At 51.1% G+C, this 24947-nt stretch overlaps 1 protein-coding gene across 40 annotated transcripts in view; it reads right to left on the bottom strand.

The window, feature by feature from the left end:
- Positions 1-1085: 1085 nt before the first annotated feature.
- The window catches only part of ST3GAL4 (ST3 beta-galactoside alpha-2,3-sialyltransferase 4), a 179142-nt gene continuing 155280 nt past the window's right edge, over positions 1086-24947 (bottom strand). For 39 of the 40 annotated variants that reach the window (XM_077840004.1, XM_077840010.1, XM_077840019.1 and 36 more), the window contains 9 exons: positions 23717-23798; positions 22558-22638; positions 22248-22345; positions 17153-17213; positions 12809-12904; positions 11012-11201; positions 10732-10875; positions 6760-6903; positions 1086-4792 (listed from right to left, as the gene is read on the bottom strand). In XM_077840004.1, coding sequence (XP_077696130.1) covers positions 4706-4792; positions 6760-6903; positions 10732-10875; positions 11012-11201; positions 12809-12904; positions 17153-17213; positions 22248-22345; positions 22558-22638; positions 23717-23798 — 983 coding nt within the window. In that variant the 3' untranslated portion in view covers positions 1086-4705. The remainder of the gene's footprint in view (positions 4793-6759; positions 6904-10731; positions 10876-11011; positions 11202-12808; positions 12905-17152; positions 17214-22247; positions 22346-22557; positions 22639-23716; positions 23799-24947) is intronic. The other variant, XM_077839989.1, reaches the window with a different exon arrangement.

The following is a 24947-nucleotide window of genomic DNA, read 5'->3' as shown; positions in this document are numbered from 1 at the left end:
TTTCGAGGTAACCAAGTTCAACAAACAAAAGTCCGACAAGTAATTCCTAGGCGTCGTGTCTGGTCTCCGGCCCGCACTCTGGGCTCACGCCTCTTTGGGCAGTGGCTGGTAGGGAAGCCAGGCCCTCCCTCTACGCAGGCTTCCAGCCCAGGGAGCCTATAACCAACAGCCACCGTCTGCCCCATCCCTGTCCTTGCTGCTGTTTCCCTGGGCTCCTTCCTACCCAGCCTCCCTTCGCCGCAACTTCTCGGGGTTGGCCCTTCTTCCAGGGCTAGATTCAGAGTTTCCTCACCCCTGGGTTTCCTCCTCACCACTTCTCTGTTCCCAGATAGTAGCTGCAGACACCCCCCTTCATAGCTCCCTTCAGCTACAAACTTCTCCTTGGACAAGCCAGGCTGTTTCTGCCCAGCTGGGCCTCATGATCAATTGAGCCTGGATCTGCCGCCAGGTGCAGCCCGCTAACAGAATTGGCCTCACAGCCACATTTAACCCACGCATAGCCTGTGTCGGGTACCACCATCCCACCAACACACAGAGCGGGCAGCGTTAAGTGCTGCTCCCCTTCCGCATAGCACTACCGCTAGGCAGTGGTTTGCAAGGATTTAATATTATGATGACATTCGTTTTATAGGAAAAAAATGATGGATCTTTTGCCATTTTTCCAACCAGCTTGGCATATCGCTGCCTCTCTCTGCCGCAGTTTGCCCACCTGTACAATGAGGGATAATACGCACACATCTGAGGCTAGTTGCAAAACATTTTTTGAGGATTAAGAGCATGGTAAACACGTCTATCGTTCTTTACAGATTGATTAGTTTGTACTTTTATTATTTGATTCTGTTTTTGAATTGACAAATTCTAATTTTCTCAGCAGTGGTTTGACTGTTTCCAAAGCCATATTGGCTACAGATGTTCCTATTATCCAGAAGGCAGTGCTAAATGTGACCCTTGAACCGCTTTGAAAGTTGACGTATGGATAAGTACTGGGCTGCTGGCCTGGCTTCTTTCACTGACACTGCAGTCTCTCTCGCTCTCACACACACTCAAACACAGTGTAAAAGAAAAATGAAACTTGGCCACCAAACGCCTTTTTTAGGGTTTTATCCACAAATGAAGTTCTTTGTTTTGCCTTTTTCAAGCATATGTTTCCTTCTTCAGACCAGATTTTTTTTTTTAAACTGCAATCTAGATTTACAATATATACAATCTAGACAGTAAGGGATAATCAGCACATCTTGCAGATTTACCTATGTACAGTCTTTGGAGCAAGAATTCTTTTATTAAAAAAACTCTTTTCAAAAAGTCTTTACAATAGAACCATGGTGCAATACATCAGTCATCTTCGGAGGCAACTGGGATTCTGAGATCGCTCGCGCTCCAAAGACCAGTGAGCATGACAGAGTTTAGAGTTGACCGATACTGTACAGTAAATATTTCAATGTTCCGCCCCCAGGGGGTCAGGTCTAGACACACAGGCATCACCCATCCCAAGTTCGGGAACAGCTCCACCAGACCCAGGGAGGACCACACTGTGGTACATGGGGTATGGTACATGGGGCTCGGAGAGCAGGGGCAGAAGTCGTCTATCATGATTTCCTTCTACATCTCCCTCTCCCCTTCCACACCTCCCTCCACCTAAAAAAACTATGAAATGCCAAAAGCTTTGGAAACCCAGCAGCAGGGGCCTGCGCTTTCGGAGCAGGGGCACATGGGTTCCACCACTGCCATCACCACGAGGTACCAAGCAGCCATGGCGCGGGGCACCGAGACAAGTCCAAAGAGGCAGCTGAGAAATCTCCCGCCACCCTTCAGAGCTCGACAAAGGGAGCTGGCGGGGCTCCCATTCCTTGCCTGCCTGAGCATGGCATTCAGCAGCACTGTGCAGTACCCAGCAGTGTGTGTACTGTAGGAAGGAGAGTGGGGATGCTCTGCTGAGACCACAAGCCCTGTGGGACGGGGACCATTCTCATACGTGTCCACGCTGGAGGGGTACGGGCCCTGCAGAGGGCAGCTACAGCCATTGGGTTACCGTAGTCACCCTGCAGCCATTCCACGGTGAAGGGAGGGCGGAGCTCTTCTCCCCACCTAGCAATACCCAGCGCCCAGCCCCATTTTCACCCTGGTCCCTGCATCAGCCCCCACCTACCCCTTCTTGTCCCCAGTACACCCAGCGCTCAGCCACCTCCTCTGCGTTGGCCCCCTGGACAGGGGCTCTTGGAGCAGGAGCCCATGGGTGGGGTTCCGGACGAAGCGGGGGCAGGACACACACAATACCCTGGGCATCCAGCACTGCGCCCATTGGACAGGCTGGGCTTCCAGGCAGGGATTTCATGGCTTCTCTCAGCAGGCGATAGCCGGCTGCTGCGAGTACTGAGAACCAAGCAGCCCTGGGACACGTATATATACATAAACACACCCCTACAGCAGGGGCAACTGGGACGGACACACACACGGACACACACACCCTCCAGCAGGGGGCAGCAGGGATGGACACAACACACACACACGCTCCTTCCCTAGCCGTGCCCCCTAGTGGTACAAGCCTCTGACACGTGCCCAACTGTGCTACAAGGGAGAAGGGGTGCAGTGGCCGGAAGAGCTTTGGGCCCTAATCCAGCACTTGCTAAATCAACGGGAGTCCATGAGTGCGGTTAGATGGTTAGTGATGAAGTCAAAGCCCTACAGACACCCGAGGGACAAAGCTGCTACCCCAAGCCTGTGCCACTATGGAGGATAAGAGGGGGCTGGGTACTTGCTCTGTATTGGAGCTGGGTTAGGAGGGAGTATCCCCAAAGGTCACTCCCCCTTCAGGCAAAGCAGAAGGATGATACAGTTTCAACCCCACTGCTCCTTACCCACCCCACAGGGCAGTTCAATGAAAACAACGTTACACTTGTACTGCAATAGACACGGATGCTTCTCGGATAAATAATCATTTAAATTAGTTTGTTAAATTAACTAGCATTGAGCCACAGCACTGCCTGCTCAGGAGACTCATTTCTGCTCTGTCCCACCAAGTCCAAGCCCCTTTGGGTCAACACCTTGGAGAAGAACATTTCCCCCTAGTCTCCCCCACCCCAAAGAGAGATCTGGGCTTTCGCAGCATGCCTGCCCCCAACCCCGCCTCAGGATCTAAAAGACCAGCTCCCAGGAAACGTGTACCCAGAGCCCGATAGTTGGCAATCTCGGCAGAGAGGAGACAGCTTGGAGGGCGGGCTATGGAGACTCACCTCCTGTCTGAGCCCTGCAAGTTTAGGGCTAAGACACGTTGGCTGGGAGCAGGGTGCAGTCCAACAGCCTGTGTGGTACCCAATGGGTGGTGGGTGTCATAGGCCAACGGAAGCTAAGCCTCCCCTAACCCAAGCCATGGCCCTGCCCACGCTCTGCCCCATGGACGGTGCTCCCCCTCTCCCCGAAGCCGACGGGGGCTCAGCTTGGGCCGGTGAGTCAGGGCGGGTCGGCTGAGGCTCCTCCGGCTGTGGTTGGCGGGGGGGCACGCTTGGGGCTCCAGTTGGCAAGGAGGGGAGCAGGGGGAGGCATAGCCTCCCTGAAGGGGGCGTTCACCCACCGTCCATGGTGGTACCTGTTTTGTGGATAAACTCAGTGCTGCATTCCCCAGGCTGTCGGTCTGGCCCCTTTTCAAAAGGAAAAGGAAACCCTATTTATTCCTACTTCACATCCTTGAGTGCGGCCAAGCGGAGGGCGTCCCCCGTCCGATCTCAGCCCCACAGCGGAGGTGGCCCTGGGGACAGCTCATTCCTGGAGCAGCCACGATTCCTCCTCCAAACCAGGGGTCACCTTAGTTCCCCATGCTAGGCCCCCTTACAGAACAGAATTCAAACTCCTCTCCTTCACTGCCCGAGGGCTGCTGGGGGTGAAGCAGGCAGCTGTGCTCTGTCAGCGAAGAATAATTTAATGCTCCCACCACTCTGCCTCTCTGCCCCCACTTTGATCGCCACCTCCCCATTCCCACTGGGAAGCAGCACTGGGGGGAAGGAGGGTCAGACTAAAACCCCATCAGCAAAATACTGCACGGTTCCCCTCCCCCGCAAATAAACGTTTAAAAAAGGACACCATTACAACTTTCACCTACAGCAGCATTCCCACGCACTGCACCCCCAGAGACAGCCCCCCACCCTGGGAGGGGGGCTGGTGTGGGGGGGGGGGTCAAACCAGCCCAGCTGCCTCATTCGGACTGAGAGCAAACTGATCTGGCGAGCAGTTGACAATTCTTCACCTGTCCAGCGTTCAGTTCAACAGAGCGGCAAACAGCCCCAGTCCCCTACACAGAGCGGGCAGGCCAAAGAGGGGGGTGCAGCAGCAAGCCATGAGGGCCCATCCCACGGGGGCACCCTCTGCGCTGCCCTAAAAGTTGGCAAGTCAGCGATGGCTTGGCCGCAAAGGGATCCAGCCACCCCACAACTGTAAGGATTTCGGATGCTCTGCTTCTGAGCCTTGACACGACGTGGCCGAAAGCCAAGTCAGCCTGGCCGAGGGGGACTCTGCAGCCCTCTCCCCCTCTGCCCACTTTCTCCAGGACCAGCGCTGTCCCCAGCAGCCAGCCCTCACCACGAGCAAGGAGCCCATTCGGGGCCCTGTGGCGAAGCAGCGGTATCTCCGGCCCGGTGGATGTTGAGACACGCTGGGCGACAGGCAGCCAAGGCGAAGGCCAAGGCAATGCGGGGAAATTCCAGTCCACATCCCATCAGAAGTGCGTAAGGTTCTTGACGATGCCTAATTCAAGCATCCTTTTTATTGCTAATGCCTCGTGCGAGACATTGTGCTCCGATGCCTGCGAAACAGACAAAAGAGAGCTCATCAGATGCCGCTCCACCCGGCCCTGTTGCGGTTCGCCCTTTGTGATACTCAGGGGGGTGGGGGGGAGCTGCAGCTTTAAAAAGGGACTGTCATTGTTTTAAGAGTTTAGTATTTAATGCCTACAACCGCAAAGTAGCATTTCAGGAATCCACAGAATAAGCCACTCGGCCTCACTGAACCTACTGATAAAATGGGTCCGTTGGTAATTAGCCACCTTGGAGATAAGAAAGCTTGGAAGCTTGGTCAGCAAGAAAAGGGATTGTTCATTTTGCATTGATTCAACAGTGAAACAGGCCGGTGTCTCCTCCTTTATCTACTAAGCTGCTCACAGACTAAACTCTGGGCTGGGGAAATCTTTGCTGTTGTATTTACAACCCCACGAAGTCTATCAGGTTGGCAGTGTTTGCAGAGGTTAGTCCCACCGGGAAAGGGGTAAGTGGATTTGGCTGACTCCCTGAGGCAGATAACTCCTATCTAGAGGGGGTACTAAGGGAGCTCTCTCAGGATGAAGGATCTAGGGTGTGAGCTGAGCAGCCCTGAAGGAGGAGCCCTAGGAGCAGCCCAGTGTGGAGAGATGTTTTGAGCTGAGCTGTGTATTAGGTCATTGCTAATGTCTGTGCTCACCAAGCCAAAGGAAGGAGGCAAGTTTGCACTTTACGCAGCACAGGGACTGTGTGCAAAAACACTTGCTCCGAGGCTTTTACACAGACTTGTTCTGAGGATTTGTGTTTTATGTAACACGTGCCAGCTGGGGAACGATGTGGGCTTTCTTGTCTGTGCCACAGGAAACTCACGTCCAATAACTCACCACTGAGATTCAGCCTGGCTTCACGTTGCACTTGTGCTTTAGATCAGTGGTTCTCAACCTTTATGGGCTCAGGACCCATCTGTAAATGTTTAAGGCCTGTCACGAGCCAGTAAATAGTCTGGGGGTGGAGGCCCTGAGCTGGTTTTGGTCAGGGCCTGCCCAGCACTCCCCCCACAGTGGCAGCTCCTGCATCTCCTGTGCTGTGGGACTGGCTGGGCTTGGCTCTCCCCTGTGGGGTTGCAGCGCTGTTCTGGTTTGGCCCCATCTCCCTGACTGGACCAAATTTGTGCAAGTGGAGTTGTGACCCGGTTCAAGGGGTCGCAGGGCCACTCACTCAGTTTTGGCCTACCTGGGCTCCCATCATCATGACGGCTGGGCCAAACCTGAGTGGTGCTGGGACCCCAGAGGTTGCAGTGCCTGGAGTGAAGAGGTGAGACCAGCCAGCCCCGTGGGACAGGAGCCGCAGGAGCTGCCATGTGATCCTTTGAAACGTTCTGGTGACCCAATTTTGGGTCCTGACCCATGGGTTGAGAAACCCTGCTTTAGATGACACCATCTCTCTGGTGTCACTGGCAATTTATTAATTGTATTGCACTAGCATCTCAGAGCACCAGTCATGGACCTAGACCCCAGTGTGCAAGGCGCTGTACAGACAGAATGAAAAGATGGTTCTTGTCCCAAGGATATGGCAAGCTAGGTGTTCTGCTGTCTGTACAGGGCCTAACACATGGCAGGCCCTGATCTTTGCTTACTGTTCCTAGACACTAGCATAATACAGATAGTGCTACTACCTAGAATATTTCCTAGATATCCCCTCTACTTACTCTGGGGAATACTCCAAATGCCAAGGGAATGGAAGAGTTTTTATGGATCATCACTGTCATATGCACCACTGCTCTCTTCTGGATGGAATGCATCAAAGCTATTTATGGGTATGACCATGGATAGTGCCCACAGCATATGGAGGGACGGTGTAAACCCTAGTTCTATTACATACCGAATCCAGACAGCTTACTGCTTATACGTTAATAACACAGTTTCCTCTGGTGACGTTTGTAAAGCCCAGAGATTCACACAGGAAAGTAACAGCAAACCATGATCACCACCAGAGGGGAAAGAGTGTGGTCACTTACGGCCATTGATTTAAGTGTGATTTGCTCGTAGTAGTGTATAGTCTGTTTCTTATTGGCAGAATTGGGGTACCCAAAGCCTGCGATATGTACCAGGTCACAGAAGTGCAATGCCAAGGTGATGGCTAATAATCCTGTCGTTGGTTTCTAGAGGGAGAGAGATGAAAGAGAGAGTCAGAAGGGCTCAGGGTGATAAAAGAACCCATACATGCTGGGTTCAGTTCAGAGTGGTTTTCTCCTCCCTTCTCTCTTTGGGGTCAGGTCCTGTGTATAACACCGAGGTTTAATATGCACGATCATCAGAGCCGTGTGAACACTGGGTCTAGGCTCACCGATGACCATGGTGCCTTGTGATACATGGACGCAATTTGTCATATACGCGTGACTTAGAATGAAGGTTCCCCCCTTAGGAAGGGCAGCTTCTAGCTATAGGGCTGCCACCATTACAAAGTGGGACTCAGTTTTGTCCTGCATATAATCACCACCTGCCTCATGGGGTACATGGTACATGAAGGTGGGGAGACTAGCTCCCTTTGATGGACACCCAGCCAGCCAGTTATCTGCAAAATCCCTCTTGGTCAGTTCTCTGCTTGCTTTACCTGTAAAAGGTTAAAAGGTCCCTCAGGTAAAGAAAAGGGAGCAGGCACCTGACCAAAAGAGCCCATGGGAAGATAGAACTTTTTAAAATTGGGAAAGAAACTTTCCCTTTGTCTGTTGTTCTCTGGGCTGCAGGGACAGGGAGCAGTAATGCTGCAACCAGCTTTAAGCCAGGTATGATTATAGATTATCAATTCATACCTCAAACCTACTTATCTGGAGCCTCAGATATGTAAGTAAATTAAGGGAATGTCTAGGAAGATGCAATTAGGGTTATTTATTTTATTTCTTATTGGCTTGTGGATCTCCTCTGATGCTTTTGTTTGCTTATAACCTTTAAGCTGAAGCCCCAAGAAAGCTATTTTGGGTGTTTGATTTTTGGAATTGCTCTTTTAAAATCTAGCAAGAGTCTACGTTCCAAATGTATTGTCTTTCTTTTTGTTTTTAATACAATTTACCTTTTTTAAGAACAGAATTGAATTTTTGGTGTCCTGAGAGGTTTGCGCACGTGTTGTTTGATTAGCTGGTAGCCACAGCTAATTTCCTTTGTTTTCTTTCTCAGCTCTCCCTGGAGGGGTGAAAGGGCTTGAGGGTACCCCACAGGGGGGAATTCCCAAGTGCTCCTTCCTGGGTTCAAAGGGGTTTTTGGGTTTTTTTTGCATTTGGGTGGTGACAGCATTTACCCAAGCCAAGGTCAGAGAGAAGCTGTAACCTTGGGAGTGTAATACAAGCCTGGAGTGGCAAGTATTCATTTTTAAAATCCTTGCAGGCCCCCACTTTTGCACTCAGTGTGACAGAGTGGGGATTCAGCCTTGACAGGGTATAAAACATCTGGACTAGACAAGAGAGGGAATATTGGGTCGTGAACTCCAAGACACACATGGATTTTCCAAGTAGCTCCTTGAAAAATCTCCCAATGGGGAGAGCCCCCATGACGGTGTGCCAGGTTGTTAGGATCTGCCATAGATCAAGGCACTGAGAATGGATAGTTGAAGGAAAGCTTATTGCCCATGACTGCAATGCACAGATATCCAAACAGCACTGCTTAAACTCCCAAAGTCCTGTCCCAGCATGCACCAGGCTCAGTGTGAATCTGGGACAAAAATTCTCTTCTTTAGCTGATCCAAAGCCCCAATAAGGATCCTGGAGGGGTGAAGCCTGGGACATTATACCCTCCCCTCCCAAAGTAGCACATGCTGGACGAAATGTGGAGGACAATGGAGACGCTCGCATGGAAATCCATTTATGGGAACAAGGAGAAAGTCATACAAACAGTTTCTCTGGGCGTGGCAACACTAAAGTAGAGCGCACACCTTCCTTCAAACAGCCAGCTGCTCTGGAAGGAGCTTCTCCCCCGGCTAAGTTGGTCGGAGCCATGCTGAGCTCGTCTCAGCTGGAAATGATCTTCCCCTAGCCAAGCTGGTCTGGGGATCTCTCTTTGCAGATCCTTTAGTAAGTTACTTCTACCCTGACCTATAAGATTTCCATGCTTGGGACACTTCCCTCTGCTTGACATGGCTGGGAGGATGTGAGCCTTGACGGAGAGAGACCACAGAACAGAAGAACAACTTATTGCCCCCTCAGCCAACTTCTATTGGCTTCCAGGGAGAGGAAGATATTCCTCTCTGGCTGTGGCAGCCCCCCATCCCCGAATGACGCTGTTCCATTTGGACATCTGCTTACTCCGACCCCCCCTCATCGCTAGATTTAGAGTCCCTGCAGTCCTGCACAGGTTTTCTCGCGCCTCGGCTATACGCTCTTCCACACGTAGAACTCAGCAACATCAGCATGAGGTCAATGTGCGCCAAAGATTTGCTCCTTAGAAGCAGCTATTTTGAAAAGGGCGTGGGGGCTGTGGGGGATAGTCACTGAACACGAGCTCCCTGTGTGATGCTGTGGCCCAAAGGCCTAATGCGATCTTTGGAAATATAAACGGGGGCATATTGAATAGGAGGGGTTCTATTACCTCTCTGTTTGGCACTGGTGCGACTGCTACTGGAATACTGGGTCCAGTTCTGGTGTCCACCATTCAACAAGGATGCTGATAAATTGGAGAGGGGTCTGAGAAGAGCCATGGGAAGGATTCAAGGATTGGAAAACCTGCCTTCTAGCGAAACACTCAAGCAGCTCAAATGCTTTCGTTTATCAAAGATAAGGTTAAAAGGTGACTCGAGCACGGTCTGCAACTACCTACATGGGAAACAGAAATTTGAGAAGAGCAGGCTCTTCACTCTAGCAGACAAAGGTCTCCAGTGGCTGGAAGTTGAAGTTAGACAAATGAAGGCTAGAAATAAGGCAGAGGTTTTTCACACTAAAGGTAATTAAGCATTGGAACAACTGTGGTGGAGTCTCCATCAGGGTACATTTTTAAATCAAGATTGGATGTTTTTCTAGACAATCTGCTGTAGTTCAAACAGCAATGAATTTAGGGCAGTTCTTTGTCCTGGCCTATGCAGGAGGTCAGACTCGATGATCACAGTGGAACCTTTCTAGCCTTACAGTCTATGAAGCTATACGATTATTTGTGAAACACTGATTGGCTCTGGGACATTTAACCCTCTGAACCTCAGTTTCTTGAGCTATAAACGAGGACCCCATCAGATTTCTTGCAGGTCTGGGGGCGGCATTTGCTAGTCAATCATTCCCAAGCGTTTTGGAGATGCAAAATGTACGGCATCACAGTGCCACTACGGGAAAGGATGAGAAGAGAATTCCACTCTGAACTCCGCAGACCTTCGCAACTTCCGCCAAATGTCATGGGTTTGTCTGATTTCTCACAAGTGATGGACAACAAGGAAAATCTTTTCAGCTAACACACACACACACACATACCCTAATAATTAGGCTGCACTGGCCAAACAAACAATAGAAGGATTCAGTGCAGAAAGATCTTCATCCTTGTGCAGAAGCCGCTTGCTAGCTTCTCCCTCCAGAAGAGCAGCTCCTCTGCTTTAGACTCCAGCCACAATCAGTTCCCAACCATGGCCAACTTTCCCCCCAACAAAGCAGTGTGCATATAATCTCAAGGATGCAGGGAAACAGAGGTGAGTGTCTCCCCCGACCCGGGAGGCCCTGTACTGCGGGTGGATGGATCACCTAGCATTTTATCTACAAAGCACCGTAAGAATCACCCAAGTGGCCTTCACCTTGGTCTCCTCCTGCCTTGGAAAGGGCAGTAATTTTCCAAGCCATGTGGACCCAGCCCTGGGCTACTCAACAAGTTGATGGGGCACAATGGGGAAAAAGGAGGGGGGGCAGTGCAGCGGAATGGCACCATGCCCCCTTAGCGAGTTCCAGTCGGGTCTGCCCTGTGATTTAGATCCAGGGCACCACAAGTCTGCCTTGCTCTCTCTGCCCCCAGCACACCGGCTCCCTTACCTGTTTAATCTTCCGCGGCTGCTTCATGGAAAGATTAAGCAATTTGGCAGCAGTAATTTCCATAAAGTAAGGGTTCAGAATGCGCACTTGCTCAGGATTGGCGTCCCAGATTAAAGGGGGCTGCTTCCAGAACCCCTTGCGAACCTGGAAAAGGACAACAGGAAAGTCAGGGGCTATTCTTTCCCCACTAGGGCTGCCCCAGCCTTGCACCCAGCGGCGAGAGCGAAACAAGGCAGAGGAGAGGCCAGACGTGGCCCCCTGCTCTCCCTGCGGCACTTACTCGCTTCTTGTCATTGAGGATCGTCTCCAGCCACTGGAAATCCATGGGTTTAAAGGGCACCAGCACCAGCAGAGTATCCGGGTTGTTTTCCCGTCTGGGGTTGAAGTGTGCGGACTCTGGGTAAAACAGCCGCATGGTGGTTTTGGAGCCCACGTCCGCCTCGTACCCATGAACCGGCGCGTTGTTCAACCTGTGGGGAGGGAGCGTAAGATGAGGAAGGGGATATTTCACACGCGTCCCACTTTCCCCATGACCTGTCCCATTAGCACCTGGCTTCCCGTCCCCAGCAGAGACCCCTTCAGGGATTCGAGCCACCTGCTCGCCACACTTTGACATGATAGATGTTAGGTTAGGGGACAGGATCCTTCAGGAATGAACTCCCCTGGGAAGTAAGGCCCATCCCAAAGCCCCCACCTCCCACCTGGGTGCCAGACGCATTGCTTTGACCTGCCTTCCCTAACAGATCCTGCTGAATGTGAGTGTATATTTCCATAAAATCACCCAAACCCAACCCCTCTCCTGCCAACACATCTCTCCCTGGGACAGGATGAGAGAGCAAACACAGGATAGATGTTAGTCACGTTGCTTAATGCATGATTGCAAGGTGCTCACACACTACAGTGACAAGCGTGGCAGAAGGGCCTGAATAAAGTAGAATTTCCAGGTTGGACTAACCTGGATCTCCCACATCCCTTGTGTAAATCTGTGCATTTCCGTTCAGATCAGAGCTGAGGAACTGGCCTAAGGAGTCTGAGCACTTGCTTCTCACTGGTGCTGGCAATTCCAGCTCCCAGGAAAGCCCAGCAGCCTGCTTCTCTGTCAGCTTGCCACATGGGCTACTGGGGAGCCCTGCCATCTGGACTGCTCTGGCACCGGGGACCGCAGACTTCCAGGGTCCAAATCGCCAAGGCATCCCTACCACATGGTCTGCCTGGGTCCACATCTCCAGAGCATCCCCACTACATGGGCTGCCCCAGGGACCCCAGATTTCCAGGGCCAGTGTCTCAAAGGCAGCCCTGTTATGTCAGAGCTTCCAGGCTGCCTCCCATGGAGCCAGGACCCTGCGGGCTCTCCAGGCTTCCAAGCTCTCTGCTGTGGTGCCAGGAACCTGGCACTCTTGAAAGCCCTGACTCTAACTGGAGCTTGGCTCCGAGATCCTCAGCCTGGAGTCTGGAAATGCTGGGGTCTCTCAGGGTCACTGCCATCAAGCTGATAGCCTGGAGATCCTGGAACAGGCTGCCCCATATGAGCTGCCCAGGGACCCTGGATTTCCAGGTTCTGCAGCTCAAAGGGTAGCCCCAGGGCCAGGGACCCCAGAGCTCTCAGAGTCCCGGGCCAGCTGCTAACAGCCACAGTGAAACTGGTATGAACATTTGGGAAATGCCATGGGTCCATGCTTCTGCACTGAATCTTTGTTCAGGATTTCCTGTTCGCCAGCCATTCTGATAACATTTGATTCCGATTCAGAATTCAATCAAATGGCAAAATGTCTTGGCCAGCTCTCGTCCGGGCTAGCCCTGCTCCCTGGCTCTGCCTCCTTTCACGCACTCCAACGTGAAGTCAAAGGAAAAGGGAAAGATACGAGGCTCACACGCCGCATCAATTCTGATCTCTCAACACGAAAAGAATGCATTCCGTTTTCCTCCATCCCATTAACGTAGCATGGATCCCAGAGCGTTTATCTCAGTCTGTCCCCAGGTATCTGCAAACATATTCCACTGTGTCCAAACAGATGTGATGGGTCCTTGTGGGGAGGAAGACTAACCCCCATTGTACTGAATCTCCTTAGTGCCTTACCTGATTACTACGTCATATTTGTTGATTGCTTCCCCCATGGAGCTGTTTCGGAGCCGGTGTCCGTTCCCCACCACTGCACATCTTCGGCACGTCATGCTGCAAAAGAAAAGATAATCTCAACCAAACGCCCTCACTGCCCTTTTCATCTCTGGGGGATTCTCTCCCACTTTACATAGAACAGTTTAGTTCTTTACACATTTTTAGAAGCAACAAAACAGCCTTGACTCCTTGGCACCCTCTAGGGTTGAGCTTCTTGCTGCCCCGGGGGGTGAAGTTTTGCACGTAATTCTATGGCTTTGCGATGCAAGAGGTCAGACAAGATGGCAATGGACCCTTCTGCCTTAAGATCTATGAATCTGCGAGCACTGCATTTTTACCGGTGGATTCCAGGGGAAATGCAGGGGTGAATTCCCATTGCCGCTCTCCCTTGGCCTAGTCAGTAGGGCCATTTGTCTGATGTAGACACTTGCCCCCCGCCACCCACTAGGAACTAAACTGAAATCACAAACCCATTTCACACAGACCCCTGAGTAGCAATGACACCCAGTCACGACCAACACAGCTAGATTCCAAGTGGAGACCCAGAGACAAGAGAGACCCTTTATCAGCACATTAGACTGCAAACAACACATGTTAACACCCAAAGAAGGCGGCAGGTGCGTATAATAAGCCCTCTGCTCAGTGGACAGCAGGGACTGAACTTGAGACTTTCATCACTAAAAGCAAGAGCCCTCACCACTTGAGCTACAGGAGTAACTCCTCCAAATTGGCACAGAAGTAGGCTCTTATCCTCTTAGGTGAACTACACCCTTAGCATGAGTTACATATCGTTCCACAGGAAAGACACTGGCCTGGGATTCTGTTCCCTGGTGTGACACAGACTCCATGTGCGATCCTGGGTAAGTCTCTGCCTCTCTGTGCCCCAGTTTTCTCATGTGTGAGCTGGGGATGCCACCCCAGCAGCACAGGGAGGCTGTGAGGTCTAAAGAAGCTCCCGAGCCCGTCACACGGGTGATACTACGGAAGTGCAGAGGCAGCATCCTCCCGCAGGCCCCAGGCACCATTCCGGCGGTAACGGCTGAGGTCGGCAGGTGAAAACAAAGTGCCAACCTGCCTGATGAGGAAAAGAAACCTGCTGGTTCCAGAAGCTGGGGTTGAAAGAAGCATCCATGTGATAAGCCAGCTCTGCAATTGGACCACTGTCAGAAAGATCTCTAGGCAACTGGTGGAAGCTGCTTCACCCAGTCAACCCAATTCTTCCACCAGTTCAAGCCACTTCAGAGAGATGATTCTGTGGCAGCAGCTTGTTTGGACCAGTTTCTTCCCTTCCACTGCTGCCTCCGGCTACCTGGAGAGCTGCGAGGCAAACGCCAAGACGTTAGATACCCTCATAAAATGGGATGAGAGGCTGGATTTCATCCCAGAGCTCATAGATAGTGCACTGAAACGCAGGCAAACATAGGGGCTGAGCCTGCACACTGCACCTCCCCTAGCAAACCACAAACAGGCCTGGATGGCGCGAACAGCCCCACGCTCCAGCTCGCCAGGGTGCAACAGGGAGGTGGCTGCTGCTGCTCTAAAGCCGGCAGCGTGGCCTAGCGACTCGAACACCCCACGGAGTCACAGGGATCCTTGGTTCTATTCCCAGCTCAGCTGCTGGGTGACCTTGGGCAAGTCACATCTCTCTGTGCCTCAGTTTCCCCGTCTGCACAATGGGGCGAGTGATACGGACCTCCTTTGTAGAGCTCATGGAGATCTACGGAAGAGATGAGCTAGGCGTTAGTATTTTATTGTGTCAGAGACAGGCCTCTAACTGGCCCAGCGGCTGCCTCTGCAGCATGTTCCATAAGTCCTGGCTTGACCCCAGGTTTGGTTTTCCCTTCTGTCCTAGGGACAGCAGCCTCTGCCCCAACGGCCCAGCTGCTGGAGATGACAGCCACACGAGGAAGTATCTGGTTACACTGTTCAGCCCTGCACTGGAGTTTTGTTGGGACTCCTGAGATCTGGTTCTCGTTCCTGATTCTAGGTGGGCTGGATGCGTGGATCCTGTTCCTTTGCTCTGCTACAACAGTGCCCCAGATCTGCTGGGGTTGTAGGAAGAGGGTGGGGGGGGGTCACTCACACTGTATTTATGACCCACGCCTCGCATGGTCCGCGCTTGACTAGCTCAGACAAGCAGACAGACCAGAGCAAGAGAGAGCCAGAGCTCGGCTGTCAGACAGAATCACGGGCGCTGCAGCGAGTCACCATTCCACAGCAGACTGACCCTGCAGCTCGTTACCCGCCTGCCAGAAATCAATGGCTTGTTTTGCCGTACGTCCCCAGAGAGATTCCAGCGATGTACTTCATTTTAGTGCAAACAAACAGCCAGGCCGCTGGCTGGGGCTGCAGCACCATGACATCATGTCCTGGAGCACGTCTGTCAGCGCGGGGCTGGGCTACAGATCGCAAGTCTACCAGGGGCTCGGAAACCCAATCCTGCCATTGGCTGCCGGGAAGCGGCACACTGCGGGAGGAGGGGTCTCATCCAACCCACTCCCTGGTGCACGTCATAAATCTGCTCATCAGCCTGGCATGCAGTTTGGCAACCTCGGCTCACAAGGGGCCCAAGGACTGGAATAGCAGCGGGGCTGCAGGGCAGGATTGAGGGGCGTCAGCAGAGACCCAAGGACTGGCAAGGCAGGCGGGCCGAGCCACATGGAGAAACTTGCCTGTGTTGGGCTTGACTCTGCCCACCCCTCTCTCCCTCTCGTCTCACAGTTCACATGGGGAGAGGAAGCAGCAGGAGAGGGGGCGTATGTGGGACAACGCCAGGGAGGGGAGGAGGGATGAGGCAGGGGTACAGATGGGGAAGAGATCTGGGCAAAGCCCCCCATACACACCAAGGGAAGGAGAATGGGGCAGTTCGGGGATGTTAGTGATCAAGAGGGCACCGGGGTGGGGATTGGCTCTGCGCTCCCAACACACACGGAAGGCCAGGGTCTCCGACAGTCCAACACCCCAGCGAGAGCACTCACGCCAGAGGTATTTGTGAAAGGGCGCAGCTCAGGGCAATGGCAGCTCTTCGGGTGGGCAGGGCAGCCTACGTAGGAGATGGACAACTCAGACCTCAAAACCCCCTCCATGGGTTAAAGCCCGGCGCTGGGCAGTGGCAACACCCCGTGCCACGTGCTGGCGGTCCACCAGATCTACAGCAAGACGGTGGGGAGACAGTGGGCATGCGCTTAGTTCAAGGGGGAGAGGCCTCTCACTGCGGTGTACATCAGGGACACCGACTGATACGCTGAGTCTCTGGTGCAAGGGGACTAAGCCTGTGCAAGCAGTTTCTTCCTTTTGGCAAGTTTCCAAAGGGCAGTAGTAGATGTTGGTTCTAAGGAGAGGTGAGAGCGACCTGTATGCTTCTCCACCAGGAACTAAGGATGGGAGGACATCTCAGCCCTAGGGCAGGAGTTCACCCACTTGGCTGCTGGATTTTCTGGCAGCCAGCACCTGAGCTGTCCTCCAGAGGGCTAGGGGCTGGCGGTCAATTTAGGATGAATGAAAAGTACCTGGTGACGATGGGCATGGGGGGAGAGGGTGATAGGAAAGAGACTCCCAGGAAAGAGGAGGAAGAGACGGATTGTACCCAAGAAGATGATAAACATGTGGACCTTCGCGCTGCCTCGGACAGACACAGATGGTGGATGTTTGCATGACGACAACCCAACCCCACCTAATGGAGAAGACGACTCCATTGTCTCTTTGTCTTGATCCAGAGCCTGGTCAGATGATTTATCAACATCCACAAGGGGACCAAGAAGGAAAAAGAGACACACATAGGCCAATATAAATGGACTTCAGCCTCCTTGGTATTCAGGCCAAGAGCTTCCTGTGTTCATTCGGAGAGGGAGCTCTGCTGGGTTTAAATCCAATTTTTGGTTCATCAAAATCTTTGCTAGGGATCTTCTCATCTAGCGTGAGTCCAGGCTGGCAGTAACTGAATGTCTCCAAATGCCACCTGAGCACTGGTGACCTACATGAAGTGACTCTGAAAACTCAAGGCCCTAGCCTGGAGATCCAGACACCAAATCCCTCAACTCACAGATTGCTCTAACTGGCCCAGCAGAGAAGCCAAGGGCCGGATGGGCTGTGGGGCTTGAACCCCTCACAAGGGCACACTGGTATTAGACAACACATGGGGGGCAGAAAGGAGCTAGCCCTGCCACTGTGCCCCGTGCCTGACTGGTGGATAAAGAGTAGACTTGAGTCTCCAGAGCTCTCAGTCCAGCCCCTTCCACAGCTCTGTGATGATCATTCACCTGACAATGGCAGCACGGGAAGAAACATTAGATGCACTGGAATTACCTTTGGATGCTTTCGGGCACCGAGTAGCTGGTGATCGCTAACACCCGGAGGAGAATGTCTTCTGCAAAGGAATGCGAGGGGACAGTTAGTGAGATCAGTCCTCCCCAGAAGCCATGAAATCCCCATGTTAGGCACAAGACCCCAGGCTACCCCCATGTACCACATGGCAACCAGAGAGGGAATTCTTCTTTTGGAGGGCTGTTTCCCTGGGATCATCCCCTTTCCCACCATCAAAGTCTCCACCCCCATCCTCCCTCTGGACAAAAGCAATTGGGCCTGGCTACCTTCCACACGCAGTCCCCTCTGCCATGCGCTGACTGGCAGGACTGGGGAGGTCAGGTAGAGAGAGAGGTCAGTGCAAGTAGCAAAGATGCTCTGAGCGCCCTCAGGTCTTTCCCAGTAGACGGACCCTGCAGCACATACCGGAGCTTCCTCCTCGAGGCCGTGGCAGCCACGCAAGACAACTCATGAGCTGTACAGCAGGAAGGAAAGAGTGCAACAACTTAACAAGAACGGTTCAGTGCCTCTGAGGCTGGCAGGGGAGACAGAGGCAGCCATGAAGTATGGGCTGGATGAATGGACTATAAGGTGGATAGAAAGCTGGCTAGATTGTCGGGCTCAACGGGTAGTGATCAATGGCTCCATGTCTAGTTGGCAGCGGGTATCTAGCGGAGTGCCCCAAGGGTCAGTCCTGGGGCCGGTTTTGTTCAATATCTTCATAAATGATCTGGAGGATGGTGTGGATTGCACCCTCAGCAAGTTTGCAGAAGACACTAAACTGGGAGGAGTGGTAGATACGCTGGAGGGGAGGGAAAGGATACAGAGGGACCTAGACAGATTGGAGGATTGGGCCAAAAGAAATCTGATGAGGTTCAACAAGGACAAGTGCAGAGTCCTGCACTTAGGACGGAAGAATCCAATGCACCTCTACAGACTAGGGACTGAATGGCTCGGCAGCAGTTCTGCAGAAAAGGACCTAGGGGTTACAGTGGACGAGAAGCTGGATATGAGTCAACAGTGTGCCCTTGTTGCCAAGAAGGCCAATGGCATTTTGGGATGTATAAGTAGGGGCACTGCCAGCAGATTGAGGGACGTGATCGTTCCCCTCTATTCGACACTGGTGAGGCCTCATCTGGAGTACTGTGTCCAGTTTTGGGCCCCACACTACAAGAAGGATGTGGAAAAATTGGAAAGAGTCCAGCGGAGGGCAACAAAAATGATTAGGGGACTGGAACACGTGAGTTATGAGGAAAGGCTGAGGGAACTGGGGATGTTTAGTCTATGGAAGAGAAGAATGAGGGGGGATTTGATAGCTGCTTTCAACTACCTGAAAGGGGGTTCCAAAGAGGATGGATCTAGACTGTTCTCAGTGGTAGCAAATGACAGAACAAGGAGTAATGGTCTCAAGTTGCAGTGGGGGAGATTTAGGTTGGATATTAGGAAAAACATTTTCACTAGGAGGGTGGTGAAACACTGGAATGCGTTACCTAGGGAGGTGGTGGAATCTCCTTCCTTAGAAGTTTTTAAGGTCAGGCTTGACAAAGCCCTGGCTGGGATGATTTAATTGGGGATCGGTCCTGCTTTGAGCAGGGGGTTGGACTAGATGACCTCCTGAGGTCCCTTCCAACCCTGATATTCTATGATTCTATGTACTTATTGATCAGGCAGCGGTGGGAATAAACAACACGATGCACTTAGGTGCCTCGAAGCAGGAGCACTGAGAAAGACTGGATAGAGCCTTCCTTAGCAGCTGTCCTGTTAACCTGCCCTCTAGCGTCAGCACTCACGAGCCCCAGGGCTGCTCCCAAATGCACTCTGTTCCTGCTTCCTTGGGCACCCTTTTCTGTCTGCATCCACCTGTTGTTTCTTGTCTTAGACTTAGATTGCAAGTGTTTTGGGGCAGTTTGCACAGTACCCGGCACAACGGGGTGTTGGGCCATGACTGGGGCCCCTAAGTGCTACAAATAAATAATGACAGCAACGACAGAAGACTCTCGCTCTCTCCAGAGGAACCTGCATCTGCACCAGCAGATCTCCTACCCACTATTAACACACAGCGCTGCCCAGAGCTTCCCCCAGAGGCTATACACCTCCCAGCTGCAGTGGGGTTCACCACACACATCAACACCCATGGGGCAGGCAGGCAAGGAGGAGCTGGGAGCAACCATGTTCATTGGCAGATGGTGGCTGAAGTCTCTCACATCTCCACCGTCGGACCCCTCCCTGCCATCCACACCCCGAAGTGAACTGCTCCTGCCAGGAGTGAGGACTTGGGTAGATGTTCGAGAGAGCTGGCAGGTTCTCAACTGAATGCGCAACTGCAAACTATGCCAGTGCGAAGGAAAGACAGGAAAAATCAAAAGAGACCAATATGGCTCCATCAGGAGCCCTTTGATGACCTGAAAATCAAAAAAGAATCCTACAAAAAGTGGAAACATGGCCAAATTGCTAAGGAGGAGTACAAAAGAACAGCACAGACATGTAGGGACAAAATCAGAAAGGCTAAGGCACAAAATGAGTAACACCTAGCCAGGGACACGAAAGGCAATAAGAAGAGGTTCTTTAAATACATTAGGAGCAAGAGAAAGTCAGCGGCAAGCGTGGGTCCTCTACTTGGCAGGGAAAGAGAGCTAATAACTGACGACATGAAGAAGGCTGAGGTGTTGAATGCCTATTTTGCTTCAGTCTTCACTAAAAAGGTTAATGGTGACCAGACACTCAAAACAATTAATATTCACAAGAGGGAAGGAACGCAAGCCAAAATAGGGAAAGAACAGGTTAAGGACTATTTTGATAAGTTAGATGTATCCAAGTCAGCAGGGCCTGATGAAATTCATCCTAGGTACTTAAGGAACGAGCTGAAGCAATCTTGGAACCATTAGCAATTATCTTCCAGAATCCATGGAAGATGGGTGAGTCCCAGAAGGCTGGAGAAGGATAAACATAGTTCCTATTTTTAAAAAGGGGGATCAGGAGAACATGGGGAACCACAGACTGGGCAGACTAACTTCAATATCTGAAAAATTCGGGAACAAATGATTAAACAATCAATTTGTAAGCACCTAGAGGATAAAAGGATAACAAGGACTAGCCAGCATGGATCGGTCAAGAACAAATCATGCCAAACCAACCTGATATCCTTCTTTGAAAGAGTTTCTGGCCTAATGAATGGGGGTAGCAGTGGATGTGATACATCTTGATTTTAGTAAGGCTTTTGACACAGACCCACATGAGACTTTCATAAGCAAACTAGGGAAATGTGGTCTTGATGAAATTACTATAAGGTGGGTGCACAACTGGTTGAAAGACCGGACTCAGAAAGTTGTTATCAATGGTTCACTGTCCAACTGGGAGGGTGTATCTAGCGGGGTCCCGCAGGGGTCAGTCCTGGGTCTGGTATTTTTTTAATGACTTGGCTAATGGAGTAGAGAGTATATGCAGATGACACCAAGCTGGGAGGGGCTGCAAGCACTTTGGAGGACAGGATTAGAATTGAAACGGACTTTGACAAACTGGAGAACTGGTCTGAATTCAACAAGATGAAATTCAGTGCAGACAAGTGCAAAGTACTTCACTTAGGAAGGAAAAATCAAATGCACAACCACAAAAATGGGAAATCAGCGGCTAGGTGGTCGTACTGCTGAAAAGGATCTGGGGGCTACAGTGGATCACAAATTGAATAGGAGTCAACAATGTGATGCAGTTGCAAAAAAGACTAACAACATTCTGGGGTGTGTTAACAGAAGCGTTGTATGTAAGACACAGAAGGTAACTGTCCCACTCCAGTCGGCACTGGTGAAGCTCGGCTGCAGTACTGTGTCCAAGTCTGGGTGCCACACTAGGAGAGAAGTGGACAAACTGAAGAGAGTCCAGAGGAGAGCAACAAGAATGATTAAAGGTTTAGAAAACCTGACCTAGGAGGAAAAGCTAAAAATCTGGGCATGTTTAGTCTTGAGAAAAGAAGACAGAGGGGACCTGATAACGGAGTTCAGCTATGTTAAGGGATGTTACAAAGAGGACCGTGGTCAATTGTTGTCCTACCTTCAGTGGACATGGAAAAGTAGCAATGGGCTTAATCTGCCGCAAGGGAGATTTAGGTTAGATAACAGGAAAAACTTTCTTTCTAACTCTAAGGCCAGTTAAGCTCCAGGATAGGCATCAAAGGAAGGCATCCAAGGAATCCCCATCATTGAAGGATTTTAAAGCCAGGTTCGACAAACGCCTGTCAGGGATGGCGTAGCTTTACTTGGCCCTGCCACAACACAGGGGGGCTGGACTTGATGACCTCTCGAGGCCCCTTCTAGACCCATGTTTCTATGACCCTATCTGTCCCTCCTGGAGGGGAGCCAAAAGCCGGGAGGGAGGGGAAGGAGAGGACTGCTGCCATCTCCCAGGAGCAGTTGCTAGGGGATAAAAGAGATCCACATCCGGTGTTGCTTGGGCACAGAGAGGGACACATTGCACACAGGAACCGGAGGCGTATACATGACCAAAAGCAGTCACTATTACTTCCACGTTGCCAGACTTTGCGGGGTTATAAATGATGTTAAGGCTCCTACAGATTGGGACAGGCACCTTTTTACTATTTTTAATCGACATAAAATAGACTTTATTCACCTTTTTAAAAAGAGACTTAGTCATCCAGTTAGGGAGCAGAAACAGTATCGTGTGACTCTGACAACCACTCACGGATCATGGGCAACAAACAAGTTGCTGCAAACCGTTTGTGAACGCCCGACTGGCTGAAAGTTTTTCTCACAACCTGGGCAAGCAATCACCAACACCTTTCTAAGAATTCATCTGTTTGGGGGTAATTCCCTAGACGAAAACAGAGGTCAGCTGACAAGAAGTTATTTGCAACACGCTCACAGAAGGGCCATGCAAACCATAAGCAAGTCCAGGGCAGAGCCAAGAGGCCACGGGAGAGAGCAGATCAAGCCACATTGGTTAGATTGCAAGTAAGAAATAGGAGGCAGCAGAAGAGACAGAAAAAGCAGGTGTGAAGGGGAACACATTTCCTTTATTATGTGCCATGCTGCAATTAGCCAAACCCCATGGATTGGTGCTGCAGAGCAGAGAAATCAGGTTTGCTTACCGCTTCCTTTAGTCCCATACGGCAGCTCATACGGCGACCGGTTCTTCACCCAAAAGTAATCGTTCAGGTGTAAAAACATGGGATGGTCCCGCGTGTAACTGCAAGGAACACAGAGCGGGATTAGCCAGAGAGACGTGCAAACCTGAACTGAACTGGCATCTTCAGCTGACTTCACAGTCTATTCTCCGCCCTTGCTTCACCCCCAGAGCCCGCAGTGCCAATCCTCCCCCAGTTCCCACATGCCACCCATCCTCTGGGAGCAAAGAGCAGCCCTGCAAAGGCCCAGCTCCTGCTCAGGACAGCTACTCACTTTCCTATGAGCAGCGTGGCTTTCTTTTCCATCTCTCCTTGGGGACACGTCATTCCGACATCTTGCACGGGGAAAGAAAAACTGTAAGGCAAGCAGTGGAGATGGTGATTTCCCCAGCCCGGGCTCCGCCCGCATGACGAGCCGTCCTTTCCACGTCCGGCAAGCAGGCGCGAGTCCACGTGAGAGCAGAGCCTGTCACTGCCAGACAGTAACCGAGGGCTCGGGTCCCATGTCAGCTCCAGGCCATGTGCTACTAGCAGAGCTTATTGCAGGTCATCCTAGTGACAAGTTGCCAGAGGAGCTATGGCAGAGCCTGAGGGAATCTCCAAGTACACTAAACTAAGAATATGCTTTGTGGGTAATAGCACCCCTCTCTCTACTGACTGCTATATGCTCAAATACTAGGCTCTTAAGCCCACCCTATAGAGAGATAGCAGCATGCAGAGACGTCACTCACGCCTTCAGCTCTAGGCAGAAGCACGAAAGAAAACTGCCTGACATCTTTTTCGACTGCTTATCCTCTATACTTCTTCTTTAACCCTTCGGGTGCGTCGTCGAGTACAGGAAAAGGTGCATTCTCATATCCTGTGAACTAACCCCGTCATTTAACTCAACCTCCTAACACGCAAACTTAAAACTACAAACAGCCTTCTCTGCGAGTCTACCTCACGTAAGTTATCCGTCTTAGCTAACATGGTAAGAATGCACCTTTTAGTGAAGACAAGGCTGAGACGCTCACTCACCATGATCTACAGCCCAGATTTTTCAGGGTCATCCCAAATTCACCTTGGACAAGCACTGAGCTGTCCCCCAGAAATCATGATAGCTTGGGAAGGGGAACCCCCAATGCATGGTTATGCAATGTCATCACAACAAGACAGCACTTACTGGTGAATTATAATCGTCTTTATCCTGTAGGATGAACTGAGGAGGTGAATCTCACCAGCTGATCCAGACTAGATAGGCCTCCTTTTTATCTGGCTGGAAGCAGGGTCATTTAACTATCCCCAACTCCAGCTCCACACTGTTCCTGAGATCGACAGTGTGTCCCTTCCATGCACTGTGTCTTAGTCTCAGAGTGAGGCAGCCTGAAACCATCAGGAAAGGGCAGAAGAGAAAAGCCTCTTGCCCCCACTAAAACTTTTAAAAAGACACTCACAGATGTATGTACCTTTCTTCGCGGGATATAGAGTACCACGCCATCACCAGAAAGAACGCCAGCCCTAAGATCATCTTCCATCCTATAAGAGACAGAGGACACGCAGTAATGCTGGGACCACGGGGCTGGGACCACACAACATGCAACCCTCCCATCAGTTCAATACATGGACCTTGGTTTACATCCTTTTAGCCAGATCTCAATTCACAGGCAAAGCCAATTTGAATTCATTTTTTGAATAAGGTTTCATGGGGCAGCGTGTCAAATGCTTTAGTGGTGTGCAGATCAGTTCTCCTCCTTCCCCCGGTGTCTATGGTATAATGCCAGTTCCAAAGTAAACCGCTGGAACTTACAGGGCCAGATTCACGCCAGTCCTAACTAACCCTTCCCAAAAATTAATATGTGAAGAAAATGCAGACATATTCCAGTGGAAGAGGAGATACAATTTCTGGATCAAATTCTCTTCTTCGCTGACTTCAGTGGAGTTTTGCCCATTTACACGAGCAGGGAATTTGGCCTTCTGGCAGTGGTTTCTCATTAACCCTGCTTTCTCCAAAGCAGCAGCTGTTCCATTTTTTTTGCTGTGCCTGTGTGGAGAATGCAACTAACCTTTTCTTTCATTTCATAGATTTTTTTAAGGCCAGAAGGGACCATTATGATCCTCCTCCTGCACAACACAGGCCTGAAATTTCTCTCCCTCATTATTGCAACAAGCTCAGTTCTAGTCGTTGAGCTGGAGCAGGATTTCAGAAAAAGACATCCAATCTTCATTTAAAGACTTCAGGATTATGGCAAACCCACCACAACCCTAGATAAGTTGCTCCCATGGTTAATTGCTTTCCACTTAAAAGTTTGCATCTAATTTCGAGCCTGAATTTATCTTGTTTCAGCTCACAGCCCACAACAGGTCTTGTTATGTCTGCTAGATTAAAGAGCTCTCTATTAGCAGAATTTTTCTCCCCACAATGGGGAATTGCCTGAGGTGATGCTACTGGGATTTGAACTTTTGGTTCCAATGGGTCTGGCCAATCAGCCCACCCAGGAGCGGTGGGTGAAATTTTGTGCCTTGCGTTGTGCAGGAGGTCAGACTTGATGATCATAATGGTCCCTTCTGACCTAAATATCTATGAATCTATGAAACTCAGCACCTCCCTCCTTCTGCTGGCACCATTAAACATCTAAGGAGCCTGCCCTTCTGCAGGGAGAAGTTGCCATTGTAGGATGTGCAACT

The sequence above is a fragment of the Eretmochelys imbricata genome, chromosome 22 (genome assembly GCF_965152235.1).
Source record: "Eretmochelys imbricata isolate rEreImb1 chromosome 22, rEreImb1.hap1, whole genome shotgun sequence".
Lineage (NCBI taxonomy): Eukaryota > Metazoa > Chordata > Testudines > Cheloniidae > Eretmochelys > Eretmochelys imbricata.
Note: the sequence above shows the minus strand (reverse complement) of the source record. Positions and strands in the feature narration are given on the sequence as shown.